This window comes from Lissotriton helveticus, chromosome 7, assembly GCF_964261635.1.
Source record: "Lissotriton helveticus chromosome 7, aLisHel1.1, whole genome shotgun sequence".
In the NCBI taxonomy this organism is placed as follows: Eukaryota; Metazoa; Chordata; class Amphibia; order Caudata; family Salamandridae; genus Lissotriton; species Lissotriton helveticus.
In genome coordinates, this window is record NC_136068.1 from 283,886,629 (window position 1) to 283,900,334 (window position 13,706).

Genomic DNA, 13,706 nt, shown 5'->3' on the forward strand with positions numbered 1-13,706 from the left:
TATAAGGCACGTACACCACAAGTACATATTTTACAAGGTGAAACTAGTTTATAGACAGACCAATCAGGAGTAGCACTTATTAAAATAGCACAATATAAAAGCAAGATCCCCTTTAGCATATATGTCAGAGCAAATATAACCCATCAGGCATAATGTGGAGTAACACTGAACTGGTACCATACACAGACAAAACATTACAGTGTTTGTTCAAGACATAAAACAGAGATCCATAAAAAATACTGGGGTATGGAACCTAATGCCTTTTAACTACACAAGTGGTGCACACAGACACACATGACAAAACCTCTGAAATGCTGTATCCATACATATTATATCCCATCTAGTTTATGAAGATTGCATCAGTCAGAGAAATTAGATCATTGTGTTAAATCACTGTCACATCAGAATACAAATGCTCAAAAGAGTGCACCAGCAAAGGGCAACACCCAAAACCTGTTTACAATACCACCATCACCTTATGATGAATAAACAAATGCACCACTGTGGGGTCATCATGATGGCTGCACGACATTCATAATCCTAATATGGATATAAAAATCACATCTAACATGCCATACTGGAGCTATCCAACCATATACCACATTCTGAACAGCATAGTCCAGTGGTCCTGCATATGAGAGTTGAGAAAGAGTTGTTCTGAAAGGGCAAAGAACATAATTTCAAAAAGCAAAGGGACAGGTGGCAGAGAGCTTGGCAAGCACACCCATGAAAATCATCCATAATACATGAAGATTGTGAGCCAGTTTGACAGATATCGCAGCAAAGATGAGACAGCATGTATGCAGCAGGAATGAGGTAAGCCACGACTTCCAAGGACAGATTATCAATGATGAGAAGATGATTGCCAGCAACGGTGGGCTGCAATGAGGATCAGGGGAGATTTAACTAAATCAATTCTATTAATGACTATTTACAACAGAGTTTTCAAACGAGAAATGGATTTGGCCAGATGATTTTTGCCCAAAAGCAAAGGGGCGAATGCTCACCATTTTAACCCTCTGAACAAAACAAGCTTTTGTAGCAACCAGTGTAATGCATCCATTTACAACATTTGTTACATTTGCCCTTTGTTGTGACTCAAAAAAATAAAGATAATTGACAACAAAAACTTTGAATGCACTCATTTATTAGCACATGTTTAAACATGTAAACAGTAAGTAAGAAGTGATTTACAGTTACCTTCTTCAGGGTCAAGAGTAAGAGAAGCTGAGGCTTTCAAGATCATGTCTTTGGGCTTCCTGTTATGTAGGATTGAAGAAGAGCTGAGGTTCACTTGAACTGTGCACTCAAAGGTTGTCAGGTTTTTAATAATCAGCATGAGATGAATATCCTGACCAACCACAGGAGACTTTACCAGCATAAACTTGCCAGAGATTCTCGGTGCCTCCTCTAGATTTGCTCCATTTCTGTTCTCTCCATCTGTTGGTGTGTTTTTAAATGCTAATTCTCTGGCCTTTTTAAACACCTCTCGTTCTTGATGTGAGCCTGGGCAAAAAGCCTATCATTATTAATCTCTAATTTGTATATGAGCCATAAACAACAAAAAACACTTCTACATATTTATTTAGTCACCATTTACAAAACAGAAAAGCGAGTTCTCACTTATTAAACATTCAGGCAACATATGGCTTCCTTTTATTGATTTCAACAAACATGATTGGAAAACATGAAGCTTCATGAGGGTTTCCATACCTTCAGGATACTTGTAGTTATGTGTGATGTCCACACGGTTGTTATTGCCTACAGCCTTGGTGCTAATACTTTGGCCAATCATCTTGATATCAGTATGCACCTCCTCTGTCACGTCATCATCATAACAGATATAGGTTAATACATCAGCATTAACCTCTGCAAACACGAAGAGTCCATCATAGGTCAATCCAACTTCTCCTTCTCTCACTGCGTTGACAGAAGCCGGACCACAACAATACACCCCTATACAACAAAGAGAATAACATCAGAAACCAGGTCTCTATACCATTTTAGCATTTTATTTGCAGCAGAAATAAGGGCTTGATTATCACTGTGCTCTCTTTTTTGTGTTACCTTTGCTCTGTTCCTACCATTACCTTCACTCCGTTCCTGGGCTGTACCATCCAGAACCTGCCACCCATTGTAAAATGGTCCCAAATCTTTTCTTGTGAACCAAGCTTCATTCCAGACATGATATGTCCTGCAGTGGAAATTGACTGGATTAATCTTCATCATATTCTGTTCTATATAAAGGTTGCATAGTGTTGATTATGATTGGTATTCACATATGATTCTCCGTGGCCTGGTATGCTGGTTCCACGAAGAAGGAAGACATTAGATCATATGAACATTTTCCTGGAGGTTAAAAAAGGCTACCTGGTCAAAAGCAATAAAGCATGGGTTGCCTTAATAGGAACTGGGAAGAGATCATATTGCAGGCCATTGGTACTCACAAATTGTGTTATAGTGTGTAGGAAGAGACTATCAGTCAATTGTAATGGTTTGAGAATGTTGACAGTGAAACACTTTAGGAAACAAACAACTTGTTTCTTTTCTTTAATTCTTCACTCATACATTTATCCTATTAAGCAAACATGTCACAATATGGCCATCACAGAGTACATTGTTAAAAATAGGATTTAGCCTGTTAAATACAGTAGGATGAGGTAAATAAACGAGTCAGAATTTCATAGGAAAGCCATAAGGGAGTCAACCTATGGCCTGGCCAGTTTGGAGGATGTAGTACAGTCTGTCAGGGTGGTGTAGAGCACTATGTCTGCCATCCTGATGGACTCCCATCCACCAAAGTTTGAGATCATTGGTGGCCCAGCGGTGATCTCTGTACCTTGATACGAAAGGCCATCATGGCCATTTCTGTCAAGGTACAAATCTTTTGGTGGTGACCACCATTGGTTTTGATGGCTAGTCACTAAATTTTGCCAAACATTTTGTTTTTCAACCACAAACTTCATAATGGTGCCCTCCCCCTAGAAGATTTTTCTCTGGGTTTTGGGTTATTTGTTTTTTTCCACCCCTCACCACTAGACAGAAAAAGTACATCGGCTGGTGGGTTTAATGTCCTTTCTTGGGCCACCCCTACCTTATAATGCCTTTGGAGGAAGCTTTGCTTCAGCAGAGCCAAAGTGGAATTTGTTGACTAAAAGCTGGTGGTCTTCATTACCCTAAATAGGGAGAGAAACAGCTGCTATTTTGGTGGACAGGGTACTCTGTCACTCTGTGATGGAATACCTTCCCCTTCAAATTCTAAATCTACCCCTACTTACTAAGGATATGCTATTAGTCGATATGTCATGGGGCCAGTGGACCATTTGTCCATCATCATCTTATTTCTTTCATTGAACAGTTTGTATGAGAGAAGATGCACATCCTAGGTATCATCTATTCCAGTGTAGCTTTTCCATACACATAATAAATCACAAAAATAATGTTAAGGCAACATAAAAAAATGAAAAAAGTCTACCATGAAGGTGCAGTTGATGGAAATTCAGGTTGAGGACCTTCTCTGGTGAAATCACAGATTATGTCACAGATGATAGTTTTAATAACTGCAGTGTTCATGTTTGAAATGCTCTCAATGAAAACTGAGTTTCACAGAGTACTATGTGCCAGACTCACTAACGTTAGGAATACCGATTTCCTAGTTGTGATTCTCTCCGAATCTCAATTAGGAAACCGGTATTCCTAATGTATGAAACTCTTTTGAGTTTCATTAGCGATAACTAGTGTGTCCCAAATAGACCTCGCTCATGCATATTAATGAGGTAGGTTGAAATTTGCGGCCCATTAGGAATTGCAGCCATCACAGGGATGGGGGCCTGTTGAGGTCAGCAGACCACCATGTCTGTGATTGCTTTTTATTATAGAAATATTTTTTTGTTTTTTAAATGCACCTCGTTTTCCTTAAAGGAAAACAGTATGCGTTTAAATAGAAAAAATGAAACTTTGCAGTTTCATTGTTTAAGAGCAGGCAATGGTCCCTGGGACCACTGCCTACTCTTAAAAATGTTTGTTTTCCATTCTCAAATGGGAAAGGGTCCCTATATGATCCCTTTGTATTTGCAAATGGTTTACCGCCTCCTTCAAGGAGTTAGTCAAATAGAAATGTTTTGCAACTGTAATTCGGTCGCAAAACATTCATACATCCCATTTAGCTTTTGTGTTTGAAAGGGAAGACCTAAACATGCCCTTTCCAAATAACAAATTGCAAACACAAATTGCGGTTCAAGTACGCTACCGAAATGCAATTTGTGTTTTGTACATATGTAAAAGCATTTTTGCAGTCAGAAACGGTCCAATCAGCCATTTCTGACCTAAAAAATGCTTTGTAGATGTGGCCCAATGAGTGCTTATGAGCGGTGGTACATATGTCCTTAAGCTCCCAACACGCCAACATTTCTCTTCGATGAAGATATACCATGACCACGTATCCTAGATTGTTCAACCCCTCAGGCAATTCCTTTCGGCTATTTGTAACTACTATGCTTTCCGGCTATTGCAGTTTCCTAGCAATTACATCTCATTGACGCAGGCTGGCTCAGGAATACTAATTAAGGCTGTATCTGCAGATCCGTTTTTCTATAACATGCAGACCATATCAACCACCCTTTACCTATCCAGGTCATTTCCATCATTCCCAGTGAATTGACCGTGATTTCTGCTATTTTCTAAATAACAGTGTTTTTTGATACCTGTGCTCAGAAAAACTGATTCACGGTCCTGTGATGACTCATATATTCAGATAGGGTGGACAGCCGTGGGGAATTGGTAAAATACCTGCAAGAGAACTATATATTTCTATGAACTTTGCCAATTATAAGTGCTGTTCCACTGAATTATATACAGTCTTTATGCTGTTTTCTTCTTAATTTTATCCGATCACTGTTTTGGTTCACAATTTTTCTCCATTAGCACTATGTGTCTGTTAATCTTGGGTGACTAGCACTTTGAATGATGGTCCCCTTTCCTCATTATTAGGCCCCCAGATACCGCTGGCTTTTAACGATCCACCATTTCGCCCGGCTTTGGCCAGAACTATGTGCTAATCAGGAATTTACATAACTCCTGAGCAGGTAACATGCTTTTCATACCTCCTTGTCAATCATTAACTCTCTGAGAAACGTTTTGTCTTTAATTTCGTTTTTTGATGTATCATATAGGGACTCCCCTTGGAGACCTTTTTAAAGTCTTTTCTATTTTCACCTTTAGGAACAGCCCTACACTCCTCCCCTTCCCTCACGTCCTGACGAAGACCCGCCTAGTAAGGATACACTGTCCTACAATCTAGGGTCGAAACGTAGACTTCTCTACTGTTTTGAACTCCCACGGAATGGTTTAATATATACAGCCATATAGGAGATTCTGTACAAAAAAGACAATAACAAAACAAAACATGATGTTGTTTTCTCACACGCTGTTGTAGACCCCGCGCTTCGGGATCTGTGTATATTCTCTCTTGTGAATTTCCAAACATGGTCACATGTATTTGTAAATATGTCTTTTGAAATAGTGATGTCTAACTAGCAAAAATTGATAATTTCTTCCCCCTTGCACTCCCCTCTCCCCCCCTTCCGGGCTTATTGTAATTATGTTTAATATGTGTGTATTCATACTGTGAGTAATGAGCTAATGAATGTGTAGCACCGGTGCTGTGAAAATTAAAACACTTTGCACCTTGACTTGACCTTTTGTGAAATATTCCCATGTACTTTACTTCGAATTGTGGAATTTGTTGTGCTGTGTCTGGGACCCCTTTCTTCCTATACCGAATAAATACCCAGGTCCCTTTGACTATATGGGTTCAACCCCAATATCTACTAAAAAATTTTTACACTAAGCACAATATTTTACCATTCATTTTGATGTTATATTAGGCTAAACATTTCTATATAATGGTGTTTTTTGTATATTCATGGTCATGCCTTCAACATCTTTTGCAATTTTATAATTACAGTAAACTTTTTCTTAAATGTGCCAATGGACCACATGGGCAGTTCAGCAAAAAGCAATGAATTGTATTGGACAAAGATTTAAAAGAGAGTGCTTCCGTATAGACATGGCTTTCTCTGCTGCCTATAAACTCACAGACGCTGTCAAAGCAGGCTCAGGCAAGGAGGGTCAGGAGGAAATACTAAATATATTATATCTGGGATGAGTTTAAGTTTAGAGCATCCTACAGCTGACGTCCTTTATGTGGCAGAAGGAATTAAGGTAATGGGTACTGATAAAACACAACAGACAGTGAGTCAGCATTTTGGAGTCAACTGATGCAAGAGTAACAGACAAACAGATGAAAGAAATCCAGTAACGAAAACAAAACAAACACACATTCAAAATATCATTACAACATAAGTACTATTTGAACATAACAATACCCAGCAAAAACAAAGTCCCTCATTACGCTGGCATTGGATAGGAGTCCGACCGCCACTCTGACGGGATCCTAGAACCTGTCGGAGGCAGTGGTCTTCCAGCTACAGCAGATGGTCCACCTCTAGGTATCATAATCAAGCAGTCGGACTGAAGGGCTGTCAGTTGATCGGACTGCACCCGACAGGCTATCGGTGGCGGTCTGACGGGCATCAAATGAGGCCCAAAATATTGAGGAAAAGAATATCAATAGAATTCATTAAAAAAAAACATCAAATATAGTAAGCACTACATTATAAATATATAAATATTTACACATGGGCGGAGTTAATTGTCACCAATCAGGATGGGGCTAAAGGATATTTAAATCGATATTGGCGCCCATTTCCTGTTTTACACCATTGGCGCTGAGGAAGGCATGGAGATTGCCGAAATGCATTCGCCCATCATGTGGTGTTGTTTTCAATAAAGAAGCCTCCTTTGCCTCCCCCACTGCGGCCTCTTCTTCTTTTCTTAAGGAGGTTCCTGCACATTGTCAGCGCGAGTGCCAGAGTCGCGCTTCAAGAGGCCCCCGCATCTCAAGTTGGCCCTGATCATGCTGGCATCTACCTTGGTGGAGTTTTTTGGTTTCCAGGTGACTGGGAGGGCCAGGGCCCACCTCTGAGCCAGGGAGGAGAAAAGGCAGTGTTGGATTCATTTGACTTCACGCCGGGTGGAATGTATTTCCAGATCTGCCCCTACTGACAGGATTACCGGGACTCGGGGGTTGATGCGGTCTGGGGAGCGGAGGAGACTACAGCGTTGGAACTATAAGGTGCTCAATTTCCCGCATAAGGTTTTCTACTACCCCCGTACTTTTACCAGAATATCCCACAGCATTCTGGGACTTGTAGTATTGATGCATGAGGCATCCTACAACGTGAACATACATCATCACGAACTGTCGTCTTTGGGGGGCGGAGTTGATTGTCACCAATCAGGATGGGGCTAAAGGATATTTAAATCGATATTGGCGCCCATTTCCTGTTTTATACCATTGGCGCTGAGGAAGGCATGGAGATTGCCGAAATGCATTCACCCATCATGTGGTGTTGTTTTCAATAAAGAAGCCTCCTTTGCCTCCCCTACTGCGGCCTCTTCTTCTTTTCTTAAGGAGGTTCCTGCACATTGTCAGCGCGAGTGCCAGAGTCGCGCTTCAAGAGGCCCCCGCGTCGCAAGCTGGCCCTGATCATGCTGGCATCTACCTTGGTGGAGTTTGTTGGTTTCCAGGTGACTGGGAGGGCCAGGGCCCATCTCTGAGCCCGGGAGGAGAAAAGGCAGTGTTGGAGTCATTTGACTTCACGCCGGGCGGAATGGATTTCCAGATCTGCCCCTGCTGACAGGATTACCGGGACTCGGGAGTTGATGCGGTCTGGGGAGCAGAGGAGACTACAGCGTTTGAACTATAAGGTGCTCAATTTCCCGCATAAGGTTTTCTACTACCCCCGTACTTTTACCAGAATATCCCACAGCTTTCTGGGACTTTAGTATTGATGCATGAGGCATCCTACAACGTGAACATACATCATCACAAACTGTCGTCTTTATGGGCGGAGTTAATTGTCACCAATCCGGATGGGGCTAAAGGATATTTAAATCGATATTGGCGCCCATTTCCTGTTTTACACTATTGGCGCTGAGGAAGGCATGGAGATTGCCGAAATGCATTCGCCCATCATGTGGTGTTGTTTTCAATAAAGAAGCCTCCTTTGCCTCCCCTACTGCGGACTCTTCTTCTTTTCTTAAGGAGGTTCCTGCACACATACATGTATATATATACACACCCACTGAGTTGTTATAATTAGGTCTGCATTTCTATTGAAAAAGCATTTTTTCTTTTCCTATCCTAATAACTTTGGTTCCAATTGACAATTCTTCACAAAACAACATTTTCCAGAAAGAAATTCCCATCCATTCCTGCTGCTTCATGGAAAGTTTCAGGGTAGATCCATCAAGCAAGGGCTTGCAAAAAAGGGGGGTCCCAAAGCGCGTTTTCCCTATTCACTTTTCCATGGGAAAATTAAACAGTGATACTGCAAGAACCGCTGAACAGATTTACCCCAAATTTGTCCGAAAGCTAGTTCTTGTTCCAAAAAGCATGATTTATTTGATTTGGTATAAACCTGTTGAGTAGTTGTCAAGCAGTTAATGCTCAAAAACTTTGTATATTTCATGCCACAGAGAACCCTTGGGTCGACAGATCTCAAGCTGAGCTCTGTTTGGCTACCACCACATCAACACTGATGTGGGAGCAGCCATCTTAGGTCTTCAGACTAAGGGCCGTGCCCTAAAAAGTAATGTAAAAAAGAGAAAAGGGGGCATGGTAGGGATACCCTAACTCTACACGCCTAGCTGGGAAAGCCCGAGGGACCCTGTTTGGGGCCAAACATGTTTTCTTTTTTTTTTTTATTGTTGCTGCACATTTGTGTAAAATCCCCAAACCCATGGCAAAACTAACAAAAAAACACAAAAGGATACCCTTTGGGGTGGGCCAAAAGGGTTGTGGAAAACCTCATTCTGCATAATGGGCCAAGTGGACCCCCTCCTATAGGTTCTGGGAGGCCCCAGGGACACTTTCGCCTGGGTTTCAGCAATATAAAGGCAAAGTGGACATATGCCCACTTCCCCGACACTCCACAGGCCCAGGGACCCCTTACCCCAGTGTCGTCATCAATATAAAGGGGAAGGGGCATGTGGACCCCTCCCGACCCTCCAAGGGCCCCATGGACCCCATCCCCTGGAGTTCACATCATAAAAAAGGGGAAACATCCTTAACCACGATTTATAAACAACGACTTACCAGAACACCGAAGAGTGAACAACGAAGAGGGCTGAACCACGAAGGTAACATCCACGAACGACGGAACAACGAAGGATGGAACCACGACTTTTAGAACACTGGAGCATGCTAGGAAAACGTTTTAAAGGGTTGATGGGGGGATTCCCCCCAAAAGTACGAGTAAAAATATATATAAAGATAGAAATATACGTAAAGATTAAAAACGAAATAGTTTAAAAATAAAACATCAAAGGTTGTTGAATAAATTAGTTTACATAAAAATTACCGGTTTATGACAGGAGATGGCAAAATGACATTACATCTAATTTTTTCGTGGTTTAGGGGGTAGTGGTTTAAAACGTAGTGGAAAAGTGATTTTCGTGGTTTAGTCTTCGTTGTTCCAGAAGTCGTGGTTCAGGCAGTAGTTGTTAAATCATACAATCATAAAAAAGAGGAGGGAGAACGCTGCCCCACTCCCAAGCCTCAATAGGCCCCAGGTGCCCCATCCCCAGGGTCGAACATAATGAAAAAGGAAAGAAGCACCAGGCCCCCCTTCGAAGCCTTAAAAGGCCCCAGAGACCCAATCCTCTGGGCCTGAGTCAATTACTATGTCACGAGAAGCCCACCTACAGATACAGACATTTCCATACCATCAGAGATGCGGGCAGGGAAACGTGTCTGCTCCCACCTGGTGGATGCATTTTTAAAGCTTCCACAAAGTGTGAGCAGACATGCCTTTCATGATTGGAAGAACGCAGTCCAGAAAGGGCTGTCTTCACTGTCTCGGCGGGAACTTTAATAATTCTCCTGCCAAATGGGAGCAGACTTTTTGTTTCCCTCCCGCACTCTTTCTCGCCAGAAGCACACACAAACAGCTGTTCTCTTCGGACAGGTACAATGCCAACTCCCTAAGCATGCAAGAAGCCAGTTGGTGTCGTTTGGCCCTTGAACTCCTCTGCATTTCACAAAGTATTGCTTTGTGGGTGCCCCAGGTGGTCAACGGGGCGCCTACCTGGAAGTTACAATGGCCTCAGGAATAGGGTAGTCAGGCCTATTAAGGCACGGGGAAGGGTGTTGCATGCACCCCTCCCCTTAATGTTAAGTACAGCCCCTGGAAATGGGGTCCCTGGGCCTATTGATATACATGCTTTGTCCCAGTGAGATGGCATCCCCTCAAGAACTATTAGTTTGGGAGGGGGCCCATGGCTCCCATCTTTTAGCAACAAGTGGCCCCAGCACCCCATTCCTGAGGCCAAAACATATTTTTTTAAGGGGAGGGGTGAGCAGACACCCCTCCCCGAGCCTTAGTAAGTCCCAGGGACACACTCTCCTGGGGTAGCACTTAACTTTAAGGGGAGGGGGATGTGGGACCCCATCCACGGGACGTATAGACCTCCTGTGTGGGTGCCCTGGAGCTTACCAAGCGCATCCACCAAACAGTACTTTGGAGGACAAAGGGCCCCGGCAACCCCAGTTGGCTCCGGAATGCTGCAGAAGCAGAGATTGCTTCCTCTCGTGGGAGCAGCTGTTTGTGCTTTCTGCCGCTGGGCAGGACAATGTGCGTTTCTTTGCCCATAGAAGTGGGGGCAGGGAACAATATTCTGCTCCCATCTGGAGGGGCCCGAGAAAAAAGGGGGTGCTCCAAAACTAATTTTCCCCATGCTATTTCTCATAGGAAAACTGAACAGCGATACTGCAAAAATGGTTGAACGGAATTACACCAAATTTGGCAGAAAGCTGGATCTTGGTCCAGAAAGCATGCTGTTTGTTATTTGATGTGCAACAGATCTAGAGATTAGATCTGATTGGCTGCCACCAGATCAACAAAGATGTGATGGCAGCCATTTTAGGACTCAAAGATTTGGAGTCAGATTTTTATGTTGGTGGTAAGCATATTCTTTCACAACTCTGACAGACTATGCTTGCTGTTAACATAATGGTCTGCAAACTGAATTTCAAAGCAGGATGACCATAGTTTTGCCATGGTGAAGACTACTCAGTCTCCACCGTGGCAAAACTCTGACAACAACCTGATGGAATAAGGGCAGCCGGAGAATTGTCTTTATTTCACCTGCCTAATTTGGATGTGCGGACATGCTGCCATTTTTTTTACTGCCTGTCACCATCAGGTAAACCTGGTAGTAAGTGGCAGTAAAATAAAAAATAAAAATGCCTCCGTCGCCATTGTAGCATCCTGCAATCCTAGGCACTCGCCAATAAGTACGCCATGCACAGAGAGTAATTTTCCACATCTTTATTCCACTGCGTGTAAGTAGGAACTCGACATTCCACGCTTGCCTTCAACTCACCCCTCCTACACTTACATCACAGGTCAATAGTATACAGTAGGAACCAAAAGAGTTCCAGCGTTCTTTTATTACAAGACACTACATTTCCAACTTTGTTAAATAAAAAGTCACAACTTTTAAAAATAGATAAATAAATACACAAATAAATATACAAATAAATACATGAATAGATACACAGGTACACAAGCAATTACAATTCTTTAACTAGATTGTGGCGCTTGAATCACCCGTCCTGATCGGGTCACTGGAAACCAAAACTGGCAGTCGAAGTGTCAGTGATATGCACAGGTGAGATGAAATTATTAGCAAATACAGAGTCAACAACAGTCTGTCTGGACCCAGTCTCTACATAGGCATCGATGTTTGGTAAGTGAGGGGCCACAGGTCAAAAATGAGAGGAATCTCTTGCAAAAGGTTAAACTTCAAAAGGAGCATCAGATTTCTTTCTTCTGTATTGTCTAACCAGCATTCGCTCTCCTCTTGTAAAAGTGTTGTCCTTTGCATGATGTCGGTCAGCATATATTTCCATCTTCTGCTTGCGACCTAAGTCTGTAGTGTGAATGTCATCCTCATGAAAGTAGCAGGGTTTTCCCATGTTGTTGAATGAGGGGTCGAACAGTAAGCTTGAAGAGTAGTTTTCAAAACAGCTTTGAGGTCGAGCTTCTCTCATGCAGCACATTGGAAAGCTTTCTTTAAAGTACTCATAAACCGTTCTACCAGGCCATTGGCCTGGGGCCTAATAGGAGGGCTTTTATATTGAGGTAATTTAGAAAGTCTTCAATCTCACAGCTATTGAAAGGTGGGGCATAGTCAGACATTAATACTGAAGGTACACCCCATGTCGCAAAGATGGCATCTAGTTTTTGAATGACCTTTTCAGTGTAGTGGATGGAAGAACTTCCACCAATTGAAAATCTGAGTATCATCAACAATGACTAGAGGATGATGTCCATTCTCAAGAGGACCAAAGAAGCCAATTGCAATTCTCTCCAAAGCATGATGTGGCAGGTCTGACATGTTCAAAGGGTGCTGAATGACTCGAGACGAAAGACAAGTGCATACATGAAAAGTCTTTAATTCCTTTTCGACCCTTTAGTCAAGATATGGAAAACAGGCTCGGTCATGGAGAACTCTCATGGTGCAAATATTCCTTGATGTCCCTCATGGGCGAAATCTATTACTTGTTGTCGAAGACTCTCAGGAATAACAATTTGTGTAACTCGCAGACTGAGGACTTCTTGGGTCACTGAAAGTTCATGTCTTACAATTCTGAACTTCAAATACTCATTGGTGAAAGGTCTGGAGAGCTGGGTCCATGAATGTTAACAATGTCTTTTAATATTAACATGTCACTATCTTTGCTCGTGGCAGTGACAATTTGTTCTAATGGCATGGCAGTTGGTGTGCTAGATTGCACAATAAAATTGATGTATGCCTCCACAGTTATAGATGGGGTACAAGAGCATTGTAATGGCACTCTCGAAAAACATCCAGCCAGATTCTGATCTTCCCCTGGAGGATAAATAATTGTATAGTTATATTCCTGTAACCTCAAGCCCTCATGTTCAATTTGAGGAGGTATTTTGGCTTTTGTATTGCCAATTATCGTCAACAGTCCTTGATAATCAGTAACTATAGTAAAAGGCTTTCCATACAAGAAAACATGGAAGTGTTCACCAATCCAAACCACTGCCAAACTTTCTTTCTCAGGTTGCAAGTAAGCATGTTCTATTTGTGACAGGCTCTTACTGGTGTATGACACATTATGTCTCTGGCATTTGGCTTTCTGCTGTGTTGTGCAAGGATTCCTGACAGGGCTAGCATCAACTTCAACCTCTGTATGTTGTTTGAAATCACAGTAGGCCATTTCAGTGGCACTGTCAATGGCTGTCTTCATCTTGATGTGTTGGAAGCTCTTTTCACACTATTGTGACAAATAAAAAGATACATGTCTCTGTCCATAGCAAAGTCTTGTATATATCTCGAACAGTAACTGGCCTGTCCAAGAATGGATCTTAACATAGAAATGTCTTGTGGGGGATTTGCAGTAGACAATCCATGCACTTTTGCTTGATCAGGTTTCATATCTTATCAGAAAAGACATGGCCAAGGAATTTCAAGCTTTTCTTGATTAATTCTCATTTGTCGGCATTCAGAGTTAAGCCTGCATTGGTCAACAACCAGAATACTTGCATGAG

The 13,706-nt window shown here is 42.2% G+C and overlaps 1 protein-coding gene across 1 annotated transcript in view; it reads right to left on the reverse strand.

The window, feature by feature from the left end:
- Positions 1 to 13,706, reverse strand: part of LOC144768426 (protein-glutamine gamma-glutamyltransferase E-like) — a 148,841-nt gene that overhangs the window by 52,633 nt on the left and 82,502 nt on the right. The window contains exons 8-10 of the mRNA XM_078652073.1: positions 2,091 to 2,194; positions 1,714 to 1,956; positions 1,201 to 1,506 (exon numbers count right to left, since the gene is read on the reverse strand). Of these exons, the coding sequence (XP_078508199.1) occupies positions 1,201 to 1,506; positions 1,714 to 1,956; positions 2,091 to 2,194 (653 nt within the window). The remainder of the gene's footprint in view (positions 1 to 1,200; positions 1,507 to 1,713; positions 1,957 to 2,090; positions 2,195 to 13,706) is intronic.